This window comes from Leptonychotes weddellii, chromosome 12 (assembly GCF_054177405.1).
Source record: "Leptonychotes weddellii isolate Sample4059 chromosome 12, ASM5417740v2, whole genome shotgun sequence".
Taxonomy (NCBI): Eukaryota; Metazoa; Chordata; class Mammalia; order Carnivora; family Phocidae; genus Leptonychotes; species Leptonychotes weddellii.
Window position 1 is genome coordinate 29,308,165 of NC_138380.1, and position 19,965 is coordinate 29,328,129.

The 19,965-nt window shown below is 34.1% G+C and overlaps 1 protein-coding gene across 1 annotated transcript in view; it reads left to right on the plus strand.

Moving 5' to 3' along the window:
• The window catches only part of ASZ1 (ankyrin repeat, SAM and basic leucine zipper domain containing 1), a 48,920-nt gene that overhangs the window by 15,829 nt on the left and 13,126 nt on the right, over positions 1–19,965 (plus strand). Inside the window, exon 5 of the mRNA XM_006729038.2 lies at positions 19,698–19,809. Coding sequence (XP_006729101.2) covers positions 19,698–19,809 — 112 coding nt within the window. The remainder of the gene's footprint in view (positions 1–19,697; positions 19,810–19,965) is intronic.

Consider the following 19,965-nt stretch of genomic DNA (forward strand, 5'->3'; position numbering starts at 1 on the left):
CTCAGCATAATATTTTTGAGATATATCCATGTTTTATGTATCAGTAGTTCATTTCTTTTTATTGCTAATAAATAGTCCAGTGTTTGAATATATCACAGTTTTTTTAATCTCTTGTTTTCTTTTTGTTTTTGATTTCTGTTTTACACTGTGGTCAGAGAACATCACTCTACATGATTTCAGATCTTTACAGTTTGTTGAGATTTTCTTTATGGCCCAGAATGTGGTTAGTTTTTGCAGATGTTCCGTGTTCACTTCCACTAATAACTTGGCAATAGTTGGGTTTCATGGTCCATGTATATTAATTAGACCACATTTATTTGTTCTGTTATTCAGACCTTCTCAATGACTACTGATTTTTTTGCTTGCTTATTCTCCCAGTTACTGTGATTTCTATTTTGATCAACTTTTGCAACTTTTAAGGTCACCATATTCCTGATGCATTAACCTTTTATGAAATATGTTCCTCTACATGTTTAGTAATGCTTCTTTATTATAATATACTTCGTTTAATATTAGTATGACTGTACCAGCTTTCTTTAGTATATTTTTCTGTCCTTTTGCTTTCACCCTTTCTATGTGCTTTTATTTAAAGTAAGCAACAGATAGTTCTTTTTTAAATTCAGATTAACAATAGTTTTCTTTTAATTGGAATATTTAGTTCACTGGCGTTTAGGGTACGTGCTGATTTATCTGTTTCATAGTGCTCTTTTTCCCCGAGATTACTTCTGGATTAATTTTTTTCTTATTCAGTTTCCTATCTTGCTAGTTACTCATTCTTCTCTTATTCTTTGAGTGGCTACTCTAAAGATTGTAGCATGTACTTTTTACTTATAAGAGTCCATTATATACTAATACTTTTACCAATTCCTGGACAATGTTAGGAATCTTAGAATATTTTAACTCCATTTGCTCATCCCACTCCTGCCTTTGCAGTGGTAGTATCATATATTTTAAATCTCTATGTATTTTAAACCTCACAGCACATAATTGTCATTTTATTATTGTTATCAATTATGTTGTTATTTTGAACTGTTATTTAGATTTAATCATATATTCATTCCCTCCGGTATTCTTCATTCCATTCTATATTTTCATGTTTCAATCGGGGATCATTTGTTTTCTGAAAACCTTTCTTTAGTGTATTTGCTGGTGACAAAGTCTGTTTTTGTTTGAAAACCTTTTTATTGGGACACCTGGGTGGCTCAGTCGGTTAAGCGTCTGCCTTCAGCTCAGGTCATGATCCCAGGGTCCTGGGATCGAGTCCCATATCGGGCTCCCCGCTCCGCAGGGAGCCTGCTTCTCCATCTGCCTCTCTCTCTCTATCTCTCATGAATAAATAAATAAAATCTTTAAAAAAAAAGAAAACCTTTTTATTAAAACTTTAATTATGAAAGTCATTTTAATTGAGCATAGGCTATAGGTTAGACGTTATTTCCATTTGGTATTTTAAAGCTATCATTTTGCTGTCTCCTGGCTTCTTTGTTTCTATTGAAAAGCTAGCTGTTAGTCTTATTGTTGAAGGTATTCTATTTTATCCTCTGGTGGTTTTTATGATTTTCTGCTTGTTTCTTGTTTTGGGCAACTTTGCTATAATATTCCTAGGTATATCTTTCTTTGAATTTGTTCAGCTTGGGGTTTATAGAACTTTTTAAATCTGTTGTTTGATACATATTGTGAGTCAAAAGTTTTTCAGCCAATATGTCTTCAAATACTGCTTTTACCTCATTCTCTCTCTCTCCAACTGAGATTTAGACCATTATACTCATATCACATAGGTCTCCTAACAATCTTTTATTTTCCATCCTTTTTCTGCTCCATATTTCACCCTGGGTATTTTCTCCTGGCCTCCTCCTAACCTCCAGGTTACTAATCTGCTGCTGCTACAGTTAATCTGCTATTAAACTCATCTATTAACTTCTTAATTTCAGTAATCCTATTTTTCAGTTCTAGAATTTCTGCTTACCTCTTTTTTCCCCTAAAATTAAAGGTCTCTAATTAAATTTTTTCTTTGTCTTCTGTTTTCTGGAGCATATTAATCACACTGATTTTAAAGTATGTTTCTATAGGTCTTTTTTTATTGTCTCTTTCTCTTTTCTTTGGTCACTTGTTTTGTGTCCTAGAATGCCTAGTGATTTTTGATTGAATGCTAGGTATTATGTATAAACATTTGTGTAGATCTGTTTGCTTCCAGAAAATATTTTCTTCTGACTGGGAGTTAGAACCTTGGTCTAATCAGTGATTATGATGGTTCAGGTTGGGTTTCAGTATTAATCTCTTTCCCTTATAGCCCTTTAGTGATCTCAGTTCAAACTTGGGATTTTACCTGAGCCACTCATCCTTCAACAGCCATGAATGATAAATTTTGTCTCCTCAGTTTTATGGGAATGCTAAAAGCTCTTCTTACTTTTTCAGCCTCTTAGCATCTGTTTTATGGTCTTCCTCTCTCCTCCCCACACATATTTTGTGTATCTTAGGTATCTGCATATGCCTTGAAGATAAAAGCCCAGCGGAAGATCACTTCTCTGCAGGGTCCCTTTTATTTTCTGCTATTCCCTTTTTTCCAGACTCTTAATCCTTGAAGTTCTTGGTTGGTATCCTTGAACCCCAATTTTTGTGTCTTTATCCCCATAAGAAGGCCTAGAGGTACTGTTTCCTGAGTATGCTACCGAGGAATGGTGAATGTCTTGAGAGAAAGTGACAGAGGATTTAGTACTCAGTTCAACAAATGCCTCTTTTCTCCCCAAGATACTGGCTTCTCATGTTCTGGCTGCCTTGGTTTTGTATCAGGCCTTCAAACATATTTTGTGTTTTGTCAGCTTTTACAGCCTTTGTTAGTGGGAGGGTTAATATAATACAGCTGCTCTGATAGCTGGAAATGGATGTCTAATTCATAGCATTTTATCATTGTCTCCTTTTTCATAGTTATTTCATTAATCCCCCAGCTAAAAGCTGATTGCTTAAAGCAGAGCAAAAACAGTAGATAATACTGAACTATACGGTAAAAATGTGACATGCAGACAAACCAACCATTTTGCCCTTGATACAGAGAAGTAATAAATACATCATTATGAAGGTACATTTTTTTCCCATCAGATTGAGAGTTTTGCTTCTACTTTTCCTTGTATGCCCCCTAGTGGAAGTTTTATTGAAATGAAATAATTACAAAGAGATGAATAAAAGGCTCTGTATCATCCAGAAAAAAAAATTAATTATGGTAATAATAATATGTGTACATTTAATTTTTTTTTACCAACTCTTGACCATTAACAATTTTTGAGGAACTTTGGTAGATTAAGGAAAAAACAATATCACTAGTATATTCAACTGGGTTTAGTTAAACAATATATGCTAACCACTAGGAGATACAAGGTAATAAATTCATTCCCTGCCTCAAGAATTTGACAATACAGAAGAGATTACAGGACTACAGACATTTACAATATAGTAAGACTAGAGGTAATAGAGGGTTTCTCTAGGAATAGAAATTAGGACAGAGTTTAACAGAGATGAAGATGTCAAGTGTGAAAGATTCCTATAGTTTTTATCTTTAGAATTGAGACATGAAGAATGAATATTAGTCAAATGAAGATGATAGAAAAGAATATTCAATGTAGAGGGAGGTGCTTCTGCAGGCAGAGAAGGATAAGAGAGACACATTTTATTCAGGCAATTGTAAGTTACATAACTTACAACTGAGTAGAAAATGAGTCAGAATTTAGCAGTGGCTAGACGATAATCTGTGTAATCCATGCTAGAAAATATGAATTTCATCCTGAAAGCTATTGAACAATTTTAAGAAAAAGGAATGTATTAGTATTTTATAAAGGTTATTCTGACAGTAGGTTGAGGATCAGTTGGAGCCAAGAGGTCCAGTTAAAAGACTGTTGCTTTTGCCAGAGCCATGGACTATATATTCAGAATTGAAAATAGCAAGTAATTTTGCCTGAATTTGAAAAACGTTAGTTCCACTATACCTCAATAGTTATCAAAATGTATTTTTACTTAAAATTCTAATCACAAAATGTTCCTGTTAAAATTTCTTAAAAAGTAGTTCAGAAAGTGAAAAGTCTTTTTTTCCTACTCTGTAATAGGTTGTTATATATTCTTAAAGAATTTCTTCCATGTGTTAGCATTTTTCTTTTGTTTTCCTTTGTTTTTAAATGGGATTATTTGCTGTATACTGCATTGCAATTGTTTTTCCAGCTGATCTGTATTTTGCAGACACTGTACTGCCCGTATGATCACTATAGTTCTCTCTTTATAATGGCTGCATAATACTCCACTGTATGGATGTGTTATCATTGCTTAACCTAATATTTTACTGAAAAACAGTTGGATTGTTTTCAGTTTTTTAGTATTACAAAAAATGCTACAGTGAACATCTTTGGAAACGGGTAGGTTTTCTGTGGAACATATTCCTAAAGTATAGTTGCTGACTCAAAGATATATTTATTTTTAGAATTGTGATAAGTGGTGCCAAATTGTCTTCTGAAAAATTTGGTTACTTTATACTACCTCCAACAGTATTTGAGAGGACCTACACCATGATATCACTGGATGTTTTTGGATGTTCTAAATTGTCCAATCTGATGTGTAAAAATGATACTTCATTTTAGTTTGCATGCTTTTCAGTAATACCTAGTTGATTAGTCTTCCACATTTTTGTGAGTTGTTTATATTTCTTTGTCTACTAATTGCCTGTGACCTTTGCCATTTTTTCTGTTTGGTGGTCCACATGTTTCTTACTGATTTATAAGATCTTTTTATATAGTGGATCTTTTATTTTTAGCTTTTTATTGTTACATGTGTTGAAAACAAATGTTTTCATTTGTGCTGTTTTTTGTTTTAAATTTTATGTTGTGATTTCTGTCTTTTGAGAAAAATTGTCAGAAAGCTAACTTCCAAAAAAAGTCCTAGGCTCAGAGAGTTGAACAAGCTACTACTTTTAAATGTCTAAGGAATAGATTACACTAATACAATTTAAATAGTTCCAGAGTATAAAAAAAAAGAGAGAGAAGCCTTTCAGTTCTTTTTTATAAAGCAAACATAACTGATTCTGAAATCCAGTTTTAAAAAAATTATCTACTCCAACAAACTTTATAAATCAATCTATTATAAATATAAATAGAAAAATCCCAGATCTTTAATGAAGTATCAGGAAAATAAATGTAATCAGCAGATTAAATAAATAACATGCAGTGATCATATGGGATTCATGTCAACTACAAAAAAATGGTTCAATATTAGGGAAATATATTTTATAAATAGGTCAAGGGATTTTTTAAAGGGAGGTTACCATCATAATAGATGGCCAGAATGGTGTTTTTATAAAAGTTTAAATCACATTCCAGTTTTCATAATCTTAGTACAATTTGATTAGATGAATATTTCCTTAATTTCATAAACATATAACTGAAACCAAAACAAGTCATATGCTTTACAGAGAAACACGAGGGGCATTTGCACTGGTGCCAAGAAGATGACAAGGATGCTTATCATAAGCTCTCTTTTTGTCTTAACATTGTTTTAGGAATTGTAGAGTAATTCAGTTACGCAGAAGAAGAAAACAGGAGATACAAATAATAAAAATAGCTAATAATGATAGATAATTTATTTCAATGCTAGGTACTGTTTTGGTTATTGAACATTATTATGTCATTACCACAGATATGATAATACCACGAATAGGTGCCACAAATGCCCTTATAAAGTTGTAGAAACTGAGGCAGGAAGAGCGTAAGAAACTTCCTAAGGTTACACAGACAATAAATGCCGAACACTAGATTTGAACTTAGGCAGAATGACTATACTTACAAGTATACAACTTCTACTTTAAACCAAGAGTTTGCAAACCTTTAAAGTTTGACTGGAGCAGGGCCATGCTCATTCACTTATGCATTGTCTGTGGCTATTTTCATGCTAGAACCGTGGACTTGAGTGGCTGTGACACAGCCTTGTATACTCTAAAAACCTAAAATATTTACTCTCTTGCCCATTACAGAAAAAGTTTGCCAAATCCTGTTTTAAACCACTAACCTATGTTACCTTTGATCAAACTATTAGGCCTTTTTTATTAGGAAAGAGGAGATAAAATTCTAATATTTTAGATTATATGACTATATGCTTGGTAAACCCCAAGATAATCAACCCAAAAACTATTAGAAGTAGTAATCATAAAATGATGTAGTTTTTTTTTTAAATACTAACAGGAAAAATAAAGTTGGTTCCCAACTTATAAATAATAACCAGCTTGGGAATACAATGAGATAATAGATCCCAGTGTCAAGAGCAAAAAACATAAATATCTAAAAGTGCGTGTACAAGAAATGTGAAAAATCCAAATGAAGAAAAGTTTAAAACTACACTGAGTGAAACAAAAGGAGATTGAATTAAATAGATGTGTCATGTTCTTGGCTGAGATGACTCAGCATTAAAAAAAGACATTTCGTTTTTTATCTAAATTAGTCTGTAAAATTAAACATCTCATTCAGAGTGCCAAGGGGATTGTTTTTTAACTTTTTTTTTTTAAAGATTTTATTTATTTATTTGGCAGCGAGAGAGGGAACACAAGCAGGGGGAGTGGGAGAGAGAGAAGCAGGCTTCCTGCTGAGCAGGGAGCCCAATGTGGGGCTCGATCCCAGAACCCTGGGATCATGGCCTGAGCCGAAGGCAGACGCTTAATGAATGAGCCACCCAGGCGCCCCGGGATTGTTTTAACTTTATGAAATGATTTTACAAATTCTGAGAGAAAAACATGACCAAAGAAAAGACCGAGAATTGTCTGAAAAATAGGTTTATGACTTGAAGATGTTAAAGTGAACAAATTCTAAAGTCTTGCCCCTCCACAACAAATTTTGGATATTCATAAAGTTTTAGTAAAGTTCTTTTTGAAACAGGAAAGGGAATAATCTCTGGAATGGAAAAGAACTAACTTCCTAAAGAAGGAAACAGATGGGAACCCTCTCTGGCAATCCCTAAGAACTACAGTACTGATAGGCTAGGCCAGGGTTGCTGGCTTGAATCTTCCATGCTTGAGGAGCCTGTTCAGGCCAGAAGATGGTGCACAATCACAAATCATCAAAATCTGGAGAATGTAAGCATCATAAAACGGACAACAAATGAATAACTTAGACTAGAGAAAGTGGGAAAAAAATTTAAAAAGGGCTTTATTCTTCTGAACAATAAAGGAAGAAATTGCCTCCACTAAATAACACAGACATTATCAAACAAATACAGTGAATTATGAAAAAAAACTTGTTGAATATTAAAACTAAGTATATGTGAATAACAGCAGATGGGATTCAGCTGAATTGCTGATTAGAACTGGAAGATAAATGTAAGGAAATCCCCTAGAATACGACTAGGGTTCTAAGGAAAGGGTTACAAAGGAAAAGATATGAGACAGAGAACCTCATCAAAGTTCTAACATCTATCTAATAAGAGTTCCAGAAGGAGAAAATGAAAGAGACTATATTTGAAGTAATAGTAGCCAGAATGGAATGTTCTCAAACTGAAAACACAAAGCCTTAGGATTGACAGATCTTTGAAAACAAGATTTATACACATACACAAATAGATAAAGATATACAACATATTTTTAATTAAAAATTAAAATATATGGACACATCACAACTTCAGAACATCAAGAATAAAGGCAAAAATCATAAAAGATACCTGTAGAAAAGGCAATTTATCACAACCGTTCCTATCAAGAAATGACCATCTGATATTAAGTTTCTTAATAACAACTGTATACGGAAGAAGATAAATGATCTGAGGAATAAACTTTGAACCTTAATTCTTTATTTGGCTATCCTGTCGTTCAAGAATGAAAGCAAAATAGACATTTTCATGCATATGAAAACTTAGTTATTTCAGTACAGGCACAGTTGACATTTTGAATAAGGTTGTACTGTGTATTGCAGAATATTTAGCATCCTTGGCCCTCGCCCATTAAATGGAGCCAGTAGCTCCCTCCAGTCATTTTAGTAAGCTAAAATGCTTCCACATATATCATAGAAAAGTGTTCCTGGCCAAGAACCACTATTCTTCTGACTGTTAAAAATAACATCTAAAAAGTTAGCTGCAAAAAGAAAAATAAAGCCAGAAGAAATAATGGGATGCAAGAAATAATGTTGGACAAAGAAATTAATAAACATTGGTAAATCTAAATAACTACTAGCTCTTTAAAAGAGAAGAGCATTTATAATAAAATGACAAGTTACACTAAATTTCCATGCCAACAGTTTTGGAATTTGGGTGGCTGAGGGGAGAATGAAGCAAAATAAAAGTAAACTCTCTCCAGATGAGACCACAGTTATTAACTTTAGTCTTTGTTAAATGGTAAGATTAAGAGTGTTGGGAAGGTAAGAAGGAATTAAAAGTAAGTACTAAAATAAGAATATTATAAGCTTACAGATCAGAGGTAAGGAGTGGGGGTAAGGGGTAGACAGAATAAATAGAATTTGTATAAGACTGTTGAATCACAGACCTATACCTCTGAAACAAATAATACATTATATGTTAAAAAAAAAAAAAAAGACGATAGTAGGAAGGGAAAAATGAAGGGGTGGGAATCAGAGGGGGAGATAAACCATGAGAGACTGTGGACCCTGAGACACAAACTGAGGGTTCTGGAGGGGAGTGAGGTGGGGTGGCAGGATGGGTTAGCCTGGTGATGGGTATTAAAGAGGGCACGTATTGAATGGAGCACTGGGTGTTATACGCAAACAATGAATCATGGAACACTACATCAGAAACCAGTGATGTAATATATGGTGATTAACATAACATAATAAAATTAAAAATATATATATAAATAAAAATTTAAAAGAAAAGAATAAATAGAATTTGGTCAGTCTTAATAAGACTGAAAAGGAGACATGGAAGCATGTATTTACCATGGAAATATGGTAAATAAAAAGCACAATGTCAGAAATAAGTCTAAGCATATTAACAGAAAAGTAATATAATTGGTAAAACTCAGTGACCAAAATATAGTAACTCTCATATTGGCTGAAACGAAAATCCAATGAGAATGACAAAATAATACATAATGGTTGAAAATAAAATGATCAAAAACTATATCCTTCATTTAGCAAATATTTATATCTGGTAGATCCCAAAACTTTAACAAGATAGTTTCAATATATATGGCTTTAAAATATATAAAATGAAACTGCTAGAATTTTTTAAAAGGATAGAAAATCTGTAATCATATTTGAAGATTTTAATAAATGTCAGACAAAAATAATACATATAGGCAAAAAAGTAAAGATATAGGAAATAAACACTTAACAAGTATATCTAATTGATATTTATCTAGAATTCTGAGTGTAACATAATTCACACATATGGATTCTTTTCAAATACATTTGGATTGCTTTCAAAATATGGTGATATTTTAGGCCACAAAGGAAGCCTTAATAAATTCCTTTTGAGAAGTGATCTCTTATAGAACACTTTCACTAACCACAGTGTAATGAATTTAGAATTTTATAACCAGAAGCCTCTCCAGTACATAAAATTGGGTACTTAAAATTATACATTGTAATAATTTGTAGATTAAAGAAGAAATCAAAAGAGAAGTGGTAAAACTTAGGCCTGAGCAATTGAAGCCTTGATACCAAAACTTGTGTGATTGAGACAAAGCAATCCTCAGAGGGAATTTAAGAGTCTTAAATTCATTTATTGGCAAGTCAAAGCATTGCATGAACAGCATGATATTATTTGTGTTTAAAAATGCCATTTTTTTCTACATACGTGTATACAATGTAAAATTTATTTATTTATTTATTTTTGGAAAGATAGCCAACTCATATGAGTGATTACCTTAGTGCAGTGGGGAGGGGCAGAAGGTGACGGAGAGAGAAACTTAAGCAGGCTCCATGCCTAGCACGGAGTCCAGCGTGGGGCTCCATCTCATGACCCTGAAATCTTGAGCTGAACCAAAGTCAAAGAGTTGGACACTTAACAAACTGAGCCACCCAACACCCCTGAATTAGGTAATTTTTAGAAGTTAATACATCTTGTTAAAGAGTAATGGTATAGAATTAGCCTTATATTAAAAATAAATCACAATAATTAAAGCAGTGTGGAATTAGTGGAAAACTGTCTATTGCTGATCCCTAGAAATAAAACAAAAGAAAATGTAAGGGAATTCAAGAGCATATGAAATTATCATATATGATTAATATAGCATTTCAAACTAGAGGAAGAAAATAGATCATCATTTTAGTGCTGGGGATTTGCATAGCTGTTTGAAGGAATAAAAAATGCTGGGTTTAAACCTCACACAAATTATTTCATATGCCTCAAGATATTTCAATATTAAAAAATATAAAGCCACACAAATAATAAAAAATACTAGATGAAAATGTGGATGAATATATGTTGGATTAGCAAAGGCCCTTATATACATGACACAAGGTTATCTGGGAAATTGCTACCAAGACATCATTCTCTTCCTCTTTTTTCTCAACTCTAAGCTGCTTGCTTGCCTTTGAGCCTCAGACTGCTGAGACCTTAAGGCAGCTGGATGCTGATGAGGTCTCAGGCTCTTTTCCTATCCCTGCAAAATGGTGGGAAGTCATCAGGGGTAAGTCTAGATGGAGAGCAGCTATAATTCCATAAAAGCTTGATATTAGGAGATTTATGGACCTGGGGTGAAGCTGATCCTGCATGAATGTCTTAGGTTTACAGACTCCTAAAGACTTGGAGCTAAACAAGTGAGCTGCGTTGGCTCTGTTGGTGAGGTTGGGAGAATTTGGGAAGATAAGAAAGCAGGGAGAATGCTCCAGGTACTTCTGGAGGGAGCGAATAGCCTGCTTTTAAACTATGGACCTACTGCACAAGAAATTTATTTGATTTTCAAAATCTGTAATGATTTCTGCTATTAAGAATATTCCCAATTGGTAAGGAAGAGATAAAATTCTCACTATTCACAGATGATATGATACTGTATATAAAAAACCCTAAAGACTCTACCAAAAAACTATTAGAACTGATGAACGAATTCAATAAAGTCACAAGATACAAAATCAATACAGAAATCTTTTGTATTCCTATATAGGTTATAATAAGCAGCAGTAAGTGAAATTAAGATAACAGTCCCAGTTACAGTTGCACCAAAAGCAATAGAAAATCTAGGAATAAACTTAATCAAAGAGGTGACTCTAAAAAATATAAAGCACTGATGAAAGAAATTCAAGACAATGCAAAGGTATGGAAAAACATTCCATGCTCATGGATCAAATATTGTTAAAATGTCTATACTACCCAAAGTAATCTACACATTTAATGCAATCCCTATCAAAATACCAACAGCATTTTTCACAGAACTAGAACAGATAATCCTAAAATTTGTATGGAAGCACAAAAGACCCTGAATATAAAGACCCTGGTTATAAAAACTGGAAGTATCACAATTCCAGACTTCAAGTTATATTACAAAGTAATAGTAATTAAAACAACATGGAACTGGCATAAAAACAGGCACAAAGATAAATGGAATAGAATAGAAAACTCAGAAATAAACCCCCAATTATATGGTCAGTTAAACTTTGACAAAGGAGGAGTGAATATCCAGGGGGAAAAGGACAGTCTCTTTAATAGATGGTGTTGGGAAAACTGGACAGCTACATGCAAAAGAATGAAACTGGACCACTTTCTTTCACCATACACAAAAATAAAATGGATTAAAGACCTAAATGTGAGGCCTGAAACCATAAAAATCCTAGAAGAGAGCCCAGGCAATAATTTCTCTGACATTGGCTATAGCAACATTTATCTAGATTCGTCTCCTGAGGCAAGGGAAATAAAAGCAAAAATAAACTAATGAGATTACATCAAAATAAGTTTCTGCACAGTGAAGGAAATAATGAAACTAAAAGGTACTTAGTGAATGAGATAAAATATGTGCAAATGACACATCCTGTAAAGGGTTAGTATCCAAAATATATAAAGAACTTGTATAACTCAACACCTCAAAAACAATCTAATAAAAAAATTGGCAGAAGATATGAACAGACATTTCTCCAAAGAAGACATCCAGATGGCCAATAGACATGAAAAGATGCTCAACATTACTCATCATCAGGGAAATGCAAATCAAAACGACAGTAACATATCACTTCACACCTGTCAGAATGGTTAAAATAAAAAACCCAAGAAACAACAAATGTTGGCAAGGATATGGAGAAAAAGGAACGTTCCCTTGCAGTACTGGTGGGAATGCAAACTGGTGCAGCCACTGTGGAAGACAGTATGGAGGTTCCTCAAAAAATTAAAAATAGGGGGCGCCTGGGTGGTTCAGTCATTAGGCATCTGCCTTCGGCTCGGGTCATGATCCCAGGGTCCTGGGATCGAGCCCCACATTGGGCTCCCTGCTCCGCGGGAAGCCTGCTTCTCCCTCTCCCACTCTTCCTGCTTGTGTTCCCTCTCTCACTGTGTCTCTCTCTGTCAAATAAATAAAATCTTTAAAAAAATAAAAATAGAACTACCCTATGATCCAGTAATCACACTACTGGGTATTTACCCCCAAAGATACAAAAACATTAATTCAAAGGGATATATGCACCCCTGTGTTTATTGAAGCATTATTTACAATAGTGCAATTATGGAAGCAGCCCAAGTGTCTATCGATAGATGAATGGATAAGGAAGAGGTGGTATATATATACAATGGAATATTATTCAGCCATAAAAAGGATGAAATCTTGCCATTTGTAACAACATGGATAGAGCTAGAGAGTATAATGCTAAGCAGAGTAAGTCAGAGAAAGAAAAACACCATATGATTTCACTCACGTGGAATTTAGGAAACAAAACAAATGAGCAAAGGAAAAAAAATGAGAAAGAGACAGACTCTAATTATAGAGAACAAACTGATGGTTACCAGAGGGGTGGTGGGGGGAGATGGGTTAAGTAGGTGATAGGGATTAAGGAATACACTTACCATGATGAAAAAATTAAATAAAAAGAATATTCCAACAACTAGATCTGAGTTTTGAAGAGGCAACAGAAATCCCAGCAGCTAGAGAAAGGATTGGTAATTAAAATATTTGCTTGCCTAGTACAATAAAATTGCTGACAGAGAATGGTGAATACCTGAGTTAAAAATTAAGAGCACATAAGGAGATCTAAATGCAGCATGAAAAAAGATCTCTTGGAACTTAAAAAACAATGTGGTATTTGAATTCAAAATTTAGGGAAGAAAAAGAAACAAATGCAAGATTGGTAATAAACACATTCCAGAAAAAAGAAATGGTTGCTGAGCTGAAAACTCTGAAGATTGCATATTGAAAGAAAGACTGCATATTGGAAAAGTCCCTGAGTTTTAGTTTGGATTGATAAAGTTCCTAAGAGGAACTTAAGAGTATTCAAAAGATCTTATCCTATTAGAGTAGAAGCATAGGGGAATTACAGGGTGGTGGTGGAGGAAACCATAGTCTCATTAGGAGAAGTAGGTCTTATCTTGCTTACAAATATAGGGTCATATGTTTTTTACTAAGAGCAGAGAAAGATGATAATGCTTAATGACATTTAAAAAAAAGGAAAAGCAGGGACTCCGGGGTGGCTCAGTCGGTTAAGCGGATGCCTTTGGTTCGGGTCAGGCCCTGGGGCCAAGCCCCGCATAGGGCTCCCTGCTCAGCAGGAAGCCTGCTTCTCCCTCTCCCTCTGCCTGTCACTCCCCCTGCTTGTGCTCTTTCTCTGTCAAATAAATAAATAAATAAATGAAATCTTTAAAAAAAAGAAAAAGGAAAAGCAGAGTCATCAGATTTTCAAGGAGGAAGAGTGTAGTGAATAGCAATTTGTTGAACCAACAAAACAAGAAATATTGTCAACGAAGTTATCAGTCATTACACTAAATGAGAATGGACTGAATTTATCAACTGAGATGTTGGCTTAAAAAACAAAAGATGGCTAAATGCTATTTACAAAAAAAAAAAGTTGAAGAGAAAGGAATATGAAAAACCCAAGTGAAGGCAAACTCACAGAAATTAAGATTGTCAACATCAGATATTATTAATAGTAAATAGAATAAAGAACTCTGACAAAAGGCAAAATCAATGAAAATACAACAAGCATAAAACCTGTACACACTAGACTACATGGCCACTAAATCTATAAATCAAAATCTATTAAATTCAAGAAGATGTAGATCAAAATAGAATTATAGCAGGAAGTTTCAACAGATAGCTCTCAATAGGCAGATCCAATATGTCTAAAATGAATAAGGACATAATGTGTTAAAAAATACAATCAATACACATGTAATGGTGGAGTAGATAAGGAGAAAATCCTGCCTGTATTAAATGTAAGCATGACACAAAACAGAAACACAAGATTATACTAGTTACTGTGTGGGATGGGGGTGGATAGAGATAGGTTAAGGTCATTATCCTCAAAGAGCTTACAGTCTAGTTGAAAAAAATAGATGAGATGAACAAATACATTTTGGCCTGATAGCTGAACACAAAATGCTAAGAAAACATAGAGGAGAGAGGGATTGCTATCTAAAATGAGGTAGGGCACCAAAAAACTGGGGAATGCTGGCTTTTAAGATGAAGCCTTAGGAGTAGATTATGAGTAAGCCTGTTGACCAAAGAAGTGAAAAGACATTTCATCCAGAGTGCTCTGAATATAGGACATCCGGAGGAGAGAGAAATTGGAATTCATGCCCTGCAGATATGACCAAAGTCTGTTATTAGGATGGAGTAGGATTGCAGGTGCTAAAATGGCAGACAGAGCACTTAGCATCAAAGATACACTTACCATATCATAGGTGTAACCTTGAAAATTTTAAACAGTGAATTGATAAGATTCACAAATGTGGGGGAAAGACTAGAAACAAGGAGGCAGTAATTCATGTAAGAAATGATAAACACATGAAAGAAGGAGAGAGAGAGCAAAGTAGATATAAGTGGTAGAAAGGAGGTAAAATTCACAGGAATGCTGACTTAGATATGAAAGCACAATGAGGAGTCATGAATAAATTCCAGGTTTCTGGGTTGGGCAGTGCATGAATTGTGATGCTGTTCACAGAGGTAAGTAATAAGAGAATTATGTGTTAGAGATAAGATGATGACTTCAGACTGGGATATGTGTTGGATATGTGTTTGGCTAGGATACCCATGTGGCAATGGCAGATTCAGTCTGGAGCTCAGGAGCAAAGCCTGGCCTAGAGAGACAGATTCAGCAGCCATTGGTGTGTTGACAATAAAGTTAGGAGAGTAGGTGAGATCGGTTAGCCATGGTGTTTATGTAGTGAAAAGGGAAAAGCATTGAGAACAGAAGCCTTTGAAATACATACTTTTAAGTGCTAGAAAAATAAAAGGTGTCCAAATAACTGTTGACTTTTGCCAAAGCAATTTTGTTAGAAGGAACAGACAGAACAAAATTGCAATGATTTAAAGAGAGAATTGGAACTAAAGAATTCTCTACGGTAAATCTTAGGACATAGATGGAAATTAATACTGAAAGTAAAGTTACCAGTAGCACAAACTGTTACCATGTCACCTGAGTAGACCAGCTGTTACAAAGTCTTATAACTTCCCTGAAAAGTTCTTAAGATTGTTCATAAGAGTTTATAAGATTGAATAATTCATTTAGATTTTGTTAATCAGTAACAGGCAGGAAACTACAGATGTCACAAATTTCTGTAGGTGTAAAACCACTAGAAGAATTGTTCTCTCTCCTCTCAAAATTGTCATGCAACATTACTGATGTTATCAGTAACTTTAATAACTGTTTAGAAGCTAAGTTATAAACCTTCTAGGTAATGTAGACCTTATTATAAGAGTTTGCTGTTCCATTCAGTAAATTCAACTTTTCTTAGAAGAAATGCAGCATTTTTGTAACACATTTTTCAGTAGTAATCTGAAGCTTCTAAGCAAACTATGCTGGTCCAGTACTTTTCTTATCTAGGAGGAAGTAAGCATCTCCAAGAAGCAATTTATGTCCATGTGAATTGACCAAAAATTATAATCTCTGCTGGTTTCCAAGATTCTAAGAGAAATTGATTTCAAACAAAGTCAGTTTTCTGTGCAATTTCAGAACGAATTTCAGTACAAAATCATAAATTTCACTTATAATTTTCAGTAATAAATTCAAGCAAATAGGACACTCACACTTTCATGTCACCTTCTCTGGATACTCTGCCAGAGTGTCACTTCCTTCAGATTATATTTTAGCCAACTTACTTTATTTAGGTTTCCAATTTTGCCATCTTGTGGAGTGAGTTTATGAAATTTATCCCATATTTCATAATCAAATACATAAAAATTTAGAGAAAAAAGAACTTTAGATTTCTCTATATCAGGATAGATTATAAAAAGTAATTTTCAGGAGATTTGGGGGGAATAAACACAAAGTCTTACTTCAATAACATACCATCAGTGATCTTTAGCAAAAATTACTTATTTCCCAACCTGTGTTTTCTCATCTCTAAAGTGAGAATAATTTCTACTTTGTAAGTTTGTCTTGAGCAGTGAATGAGGTAACTGCCTAGCCCTGCATAATGATTTTGTTTCTCTAAGTTAATAGTCAATGCTGAGATTACCAAATTTTGATGATTCTGTGTTCTAAATTGGTGTTTACATGTAAGTTGTTTTTTATATGGGTTGAACTATATGAACTAGACTTTTGTAAATCAGAAAGAAATGATTCTGCCCTGTTGATTTTAATTCCATGCAGCGATGGCTTATTATGAGTTCAGCAAGTTGAAATAATAATGGTAACTAATGTTGTGTGTATTCCATTAGATCTTGTATCCTGCAACCTTGCTAATTCATTTATTCTAGTACTTTCCTTTGTAGATTCCATCAGGTTTTCTACATAGACTGTTCTATCTGTGAATAAAGATAATTTTATTTGTTTTTATACCTAGGTGCCTGTTTTTCCTTGTTTTATTGCACTGGCTAGAATTTGAAATATAGTGTTGAATAGAAGTGATGAGAGCAGACATCTTTGTCTTGTTTCTGATCTTAGGAAGAAAGTATTCACTCTTTCACCATTAAGTGTGATGTTAGCTATAAAGTTTTCCAGTTGAGGCAGTTCTCTTCTACTTTTTTTTTTTTTTAAAGATTTTATTTATTTATTTGAGAGAGAGAATGAGATAGAGAGAGAGAGCATGAGAGGGGGGAGGGTCAGAGGGAGAAGCAGACTCCCTGCTGAGCAGGGAGCCCGATGTGGGACTCGATCCCGGGACTCCAGGATCACGACCTGAGCCGAAGGCAGTCGCCTAACCAACTGAGCCACCCAGGCGCCCAGTTCTCTTCTACTCTTACATAAGATGTTGGATTTTGTAAAATACTTGTTCTGCATTTATTGAGATAATCTTGTGGTTTTTCTTTTTTTGGTCAAATGTCAAACTAATCTTGCATTCCCAGGATAATTGTACTTGGTTATAATATATTTATCCTTTTTATGTATTTTTGGATTCTATTTGCCGAAATTTGTTGAGAATTTTTTGCATCTATGCTCAGTTAAGATTATTGGTCTATAGTTTTCTTTCCTTGTAATGTCTCTTTTAGTTCTTGTTACTAGAGTAATTCTTGCTAATAGAATGAATTTAGAAGGATTCTTTCTGTTTCAATTTACTGAGAGAGTTTGAGTAGAATTGGTATTATTCTTTTCATTAACTGTTTGGTGGAATTCACTAGTGAAGCCATCTGGGCCTGCTGTTTTCTTTGTGGGGGGGTTTTATTTACTAATTTAATTTTTTATAAATATAGTACTATTCAGGTTCTTTATTTATGAGTGTGCTTTGGTAGTTTGAATCTTTTGAGAAATTTGTCCATTTAATCTAAGTTGTCTAATTTATTGGCAGAAATTTGTTCATAATATTTCCTTATACCTTTAAACTGTGGAGAATCTGTATTGATGTCACCTCTTTTATTCATGATACTGGTAATTTGTGTCTTCTTTTTATCTTGATCAATTTGGTTATATGCTTGTCAACTTTATTGATTTTCTTTTCTTAACGAGGATCTGAATAAGGTGAAGGAGTATGCGCTATAAAGGTCTAGGAAAAGGTGGAGGGAACCACCCTTGCATAGTCCCTGGAACGGGAAGAACTTGGCATTTTCAAAGAGAATAAACTGAGTGGTCAAGAGCAGAAGCATGGAGAGCAATTATGAGGCTATTGCCATAATACAGGTCAGAGAAAGATGATGATGGCTTAGACTGCTTACAGTGGCTAACAAGATGGTGCAAAGTGGTTAGATTCAGAACATATTATGAAGGTAGAGCCAGTAGGACCAGCTGATGACTTGTGTACGACTCCATATACAAAGGCATAAATGGAGTCATGGAGAAGAGTCATAAATTATGCTTAGTCATAGGCCTGAGTTTATGTGGTTAATGGTAGCTTTGTGAAATAGGGAAGATTAGAAGGACCAGATTTGGGCTGTTACAGGAAAGGTGGGATGAAGAAAAGGCATCAAGAGGTCTAATTTAGACGTAGTGGAGAATTTCAATGACTATTTGACTCATAATTTTTTTCTATTGTATGTATTTTCCATGTTTTCTTAAGTTATCCAGGCAATTCACTCTTTACTTTGTAAAGATTGTCTGTCTAAAGAAACCACTATGTAGGAGATATTCAGGATAGAAGAGGCAATGCTTGACAGCTACCTTAGCATATAATTTCCAATAAAACATTGAAATTTTAATACACTAGGAAATAGAAGAAAGAGAGAAGTGTGTGAATCTTTTTGTGCTAAAGACATTAGTGTGAAGTGATCAGATTCAGGATATACCTTATGTTAACAAACCTTATAGAGAAATTTATAGGTCATGTATGTAATGTGAGTAACCAAGGTGAACTTCCTTAATCAGATTAAAACAGTATTCTGAAGTTATTTAATTTGTTGTTCTTTTGTGAAGTTCTTTGTATATAAATCAGATATTTGAGGCAACTCACGAAGATTGAGCCCAGGATCCCAGACCTCCTTTAAAACAGACCATGATACTAAGTTCAGCCCACGTAGAACTAATAGAATCTTTCTGGTATCCGTTGTAATAGAACCAGAAGCTGACTAACTTCCAGAAGGAGAGGGATTGAATCTCTATTTTGAGAAATGATACACTAGAGGGGAACCACTGTGCTCTCTCAGAAAATAGTCTCCGAGAGTCTGGCTAAACTATTAAACTATCTCTTTCTTGATTAGAGTAAGACTCCAAGTCAGGGTAAAATTCTTTCAGGCTTAAACTAAAATAGAATCATAATGGACGACATTAAGAAATAAGAGAACATTTTAAACTTTTATTTTTATTAAATGTAATAAAAAAAATATAAGCATTTAATAAGTATGAGCAATGCTGAGGTGACAGGGACCTTATTTGTGTCATTCATCACTATATTCCCAGAATAAGCATTGTAGGTACTCTGATAGTTTTCTATATGAATATGTAAATTAATGAAAGTTCATATTAGAAAGTATGGCCTGTTTAGTGATTTTTTTAAATACATCTCTTCACTAGAGGGTGCTGTGTAAGCATTCAAACCTTTAAAAGTATCTTCTACACATTTATTTACTGGGAAATTGGATTTTTAAATCATCTGATTTATTAAAAGCTTTCATTTCCTTTGCTTTCAAAACAATACTTTGGTATTGGATATGGTAAAATTCATGAAACTGAGTAGCTGTTAATGGCAGCATTGACACAGATGCTTCTTTTCTTCCTCCTCTTCAGGAGACTTATGACTCCAATCATGTATGCTGCCCGAGATGGTCACCCTCAGGTTGTTGCTCTCCTTGTTGCTCGTGGAGCGGAAGTTAATATCCAGGATGAGAATGGTTATACTGTGAGAACTGATTGCACAATGTTCCTTTTTATATCTTGTCATTATCAGTAGTCCACAAAAAAGTTTTTAAGAAGTAAAAATTACAGAGGGACTGGGTTATAATTGCTGTTTGGTGAAGAAAACAGCTGAAATGGAAAAAAAGGGAATGAACTTTTT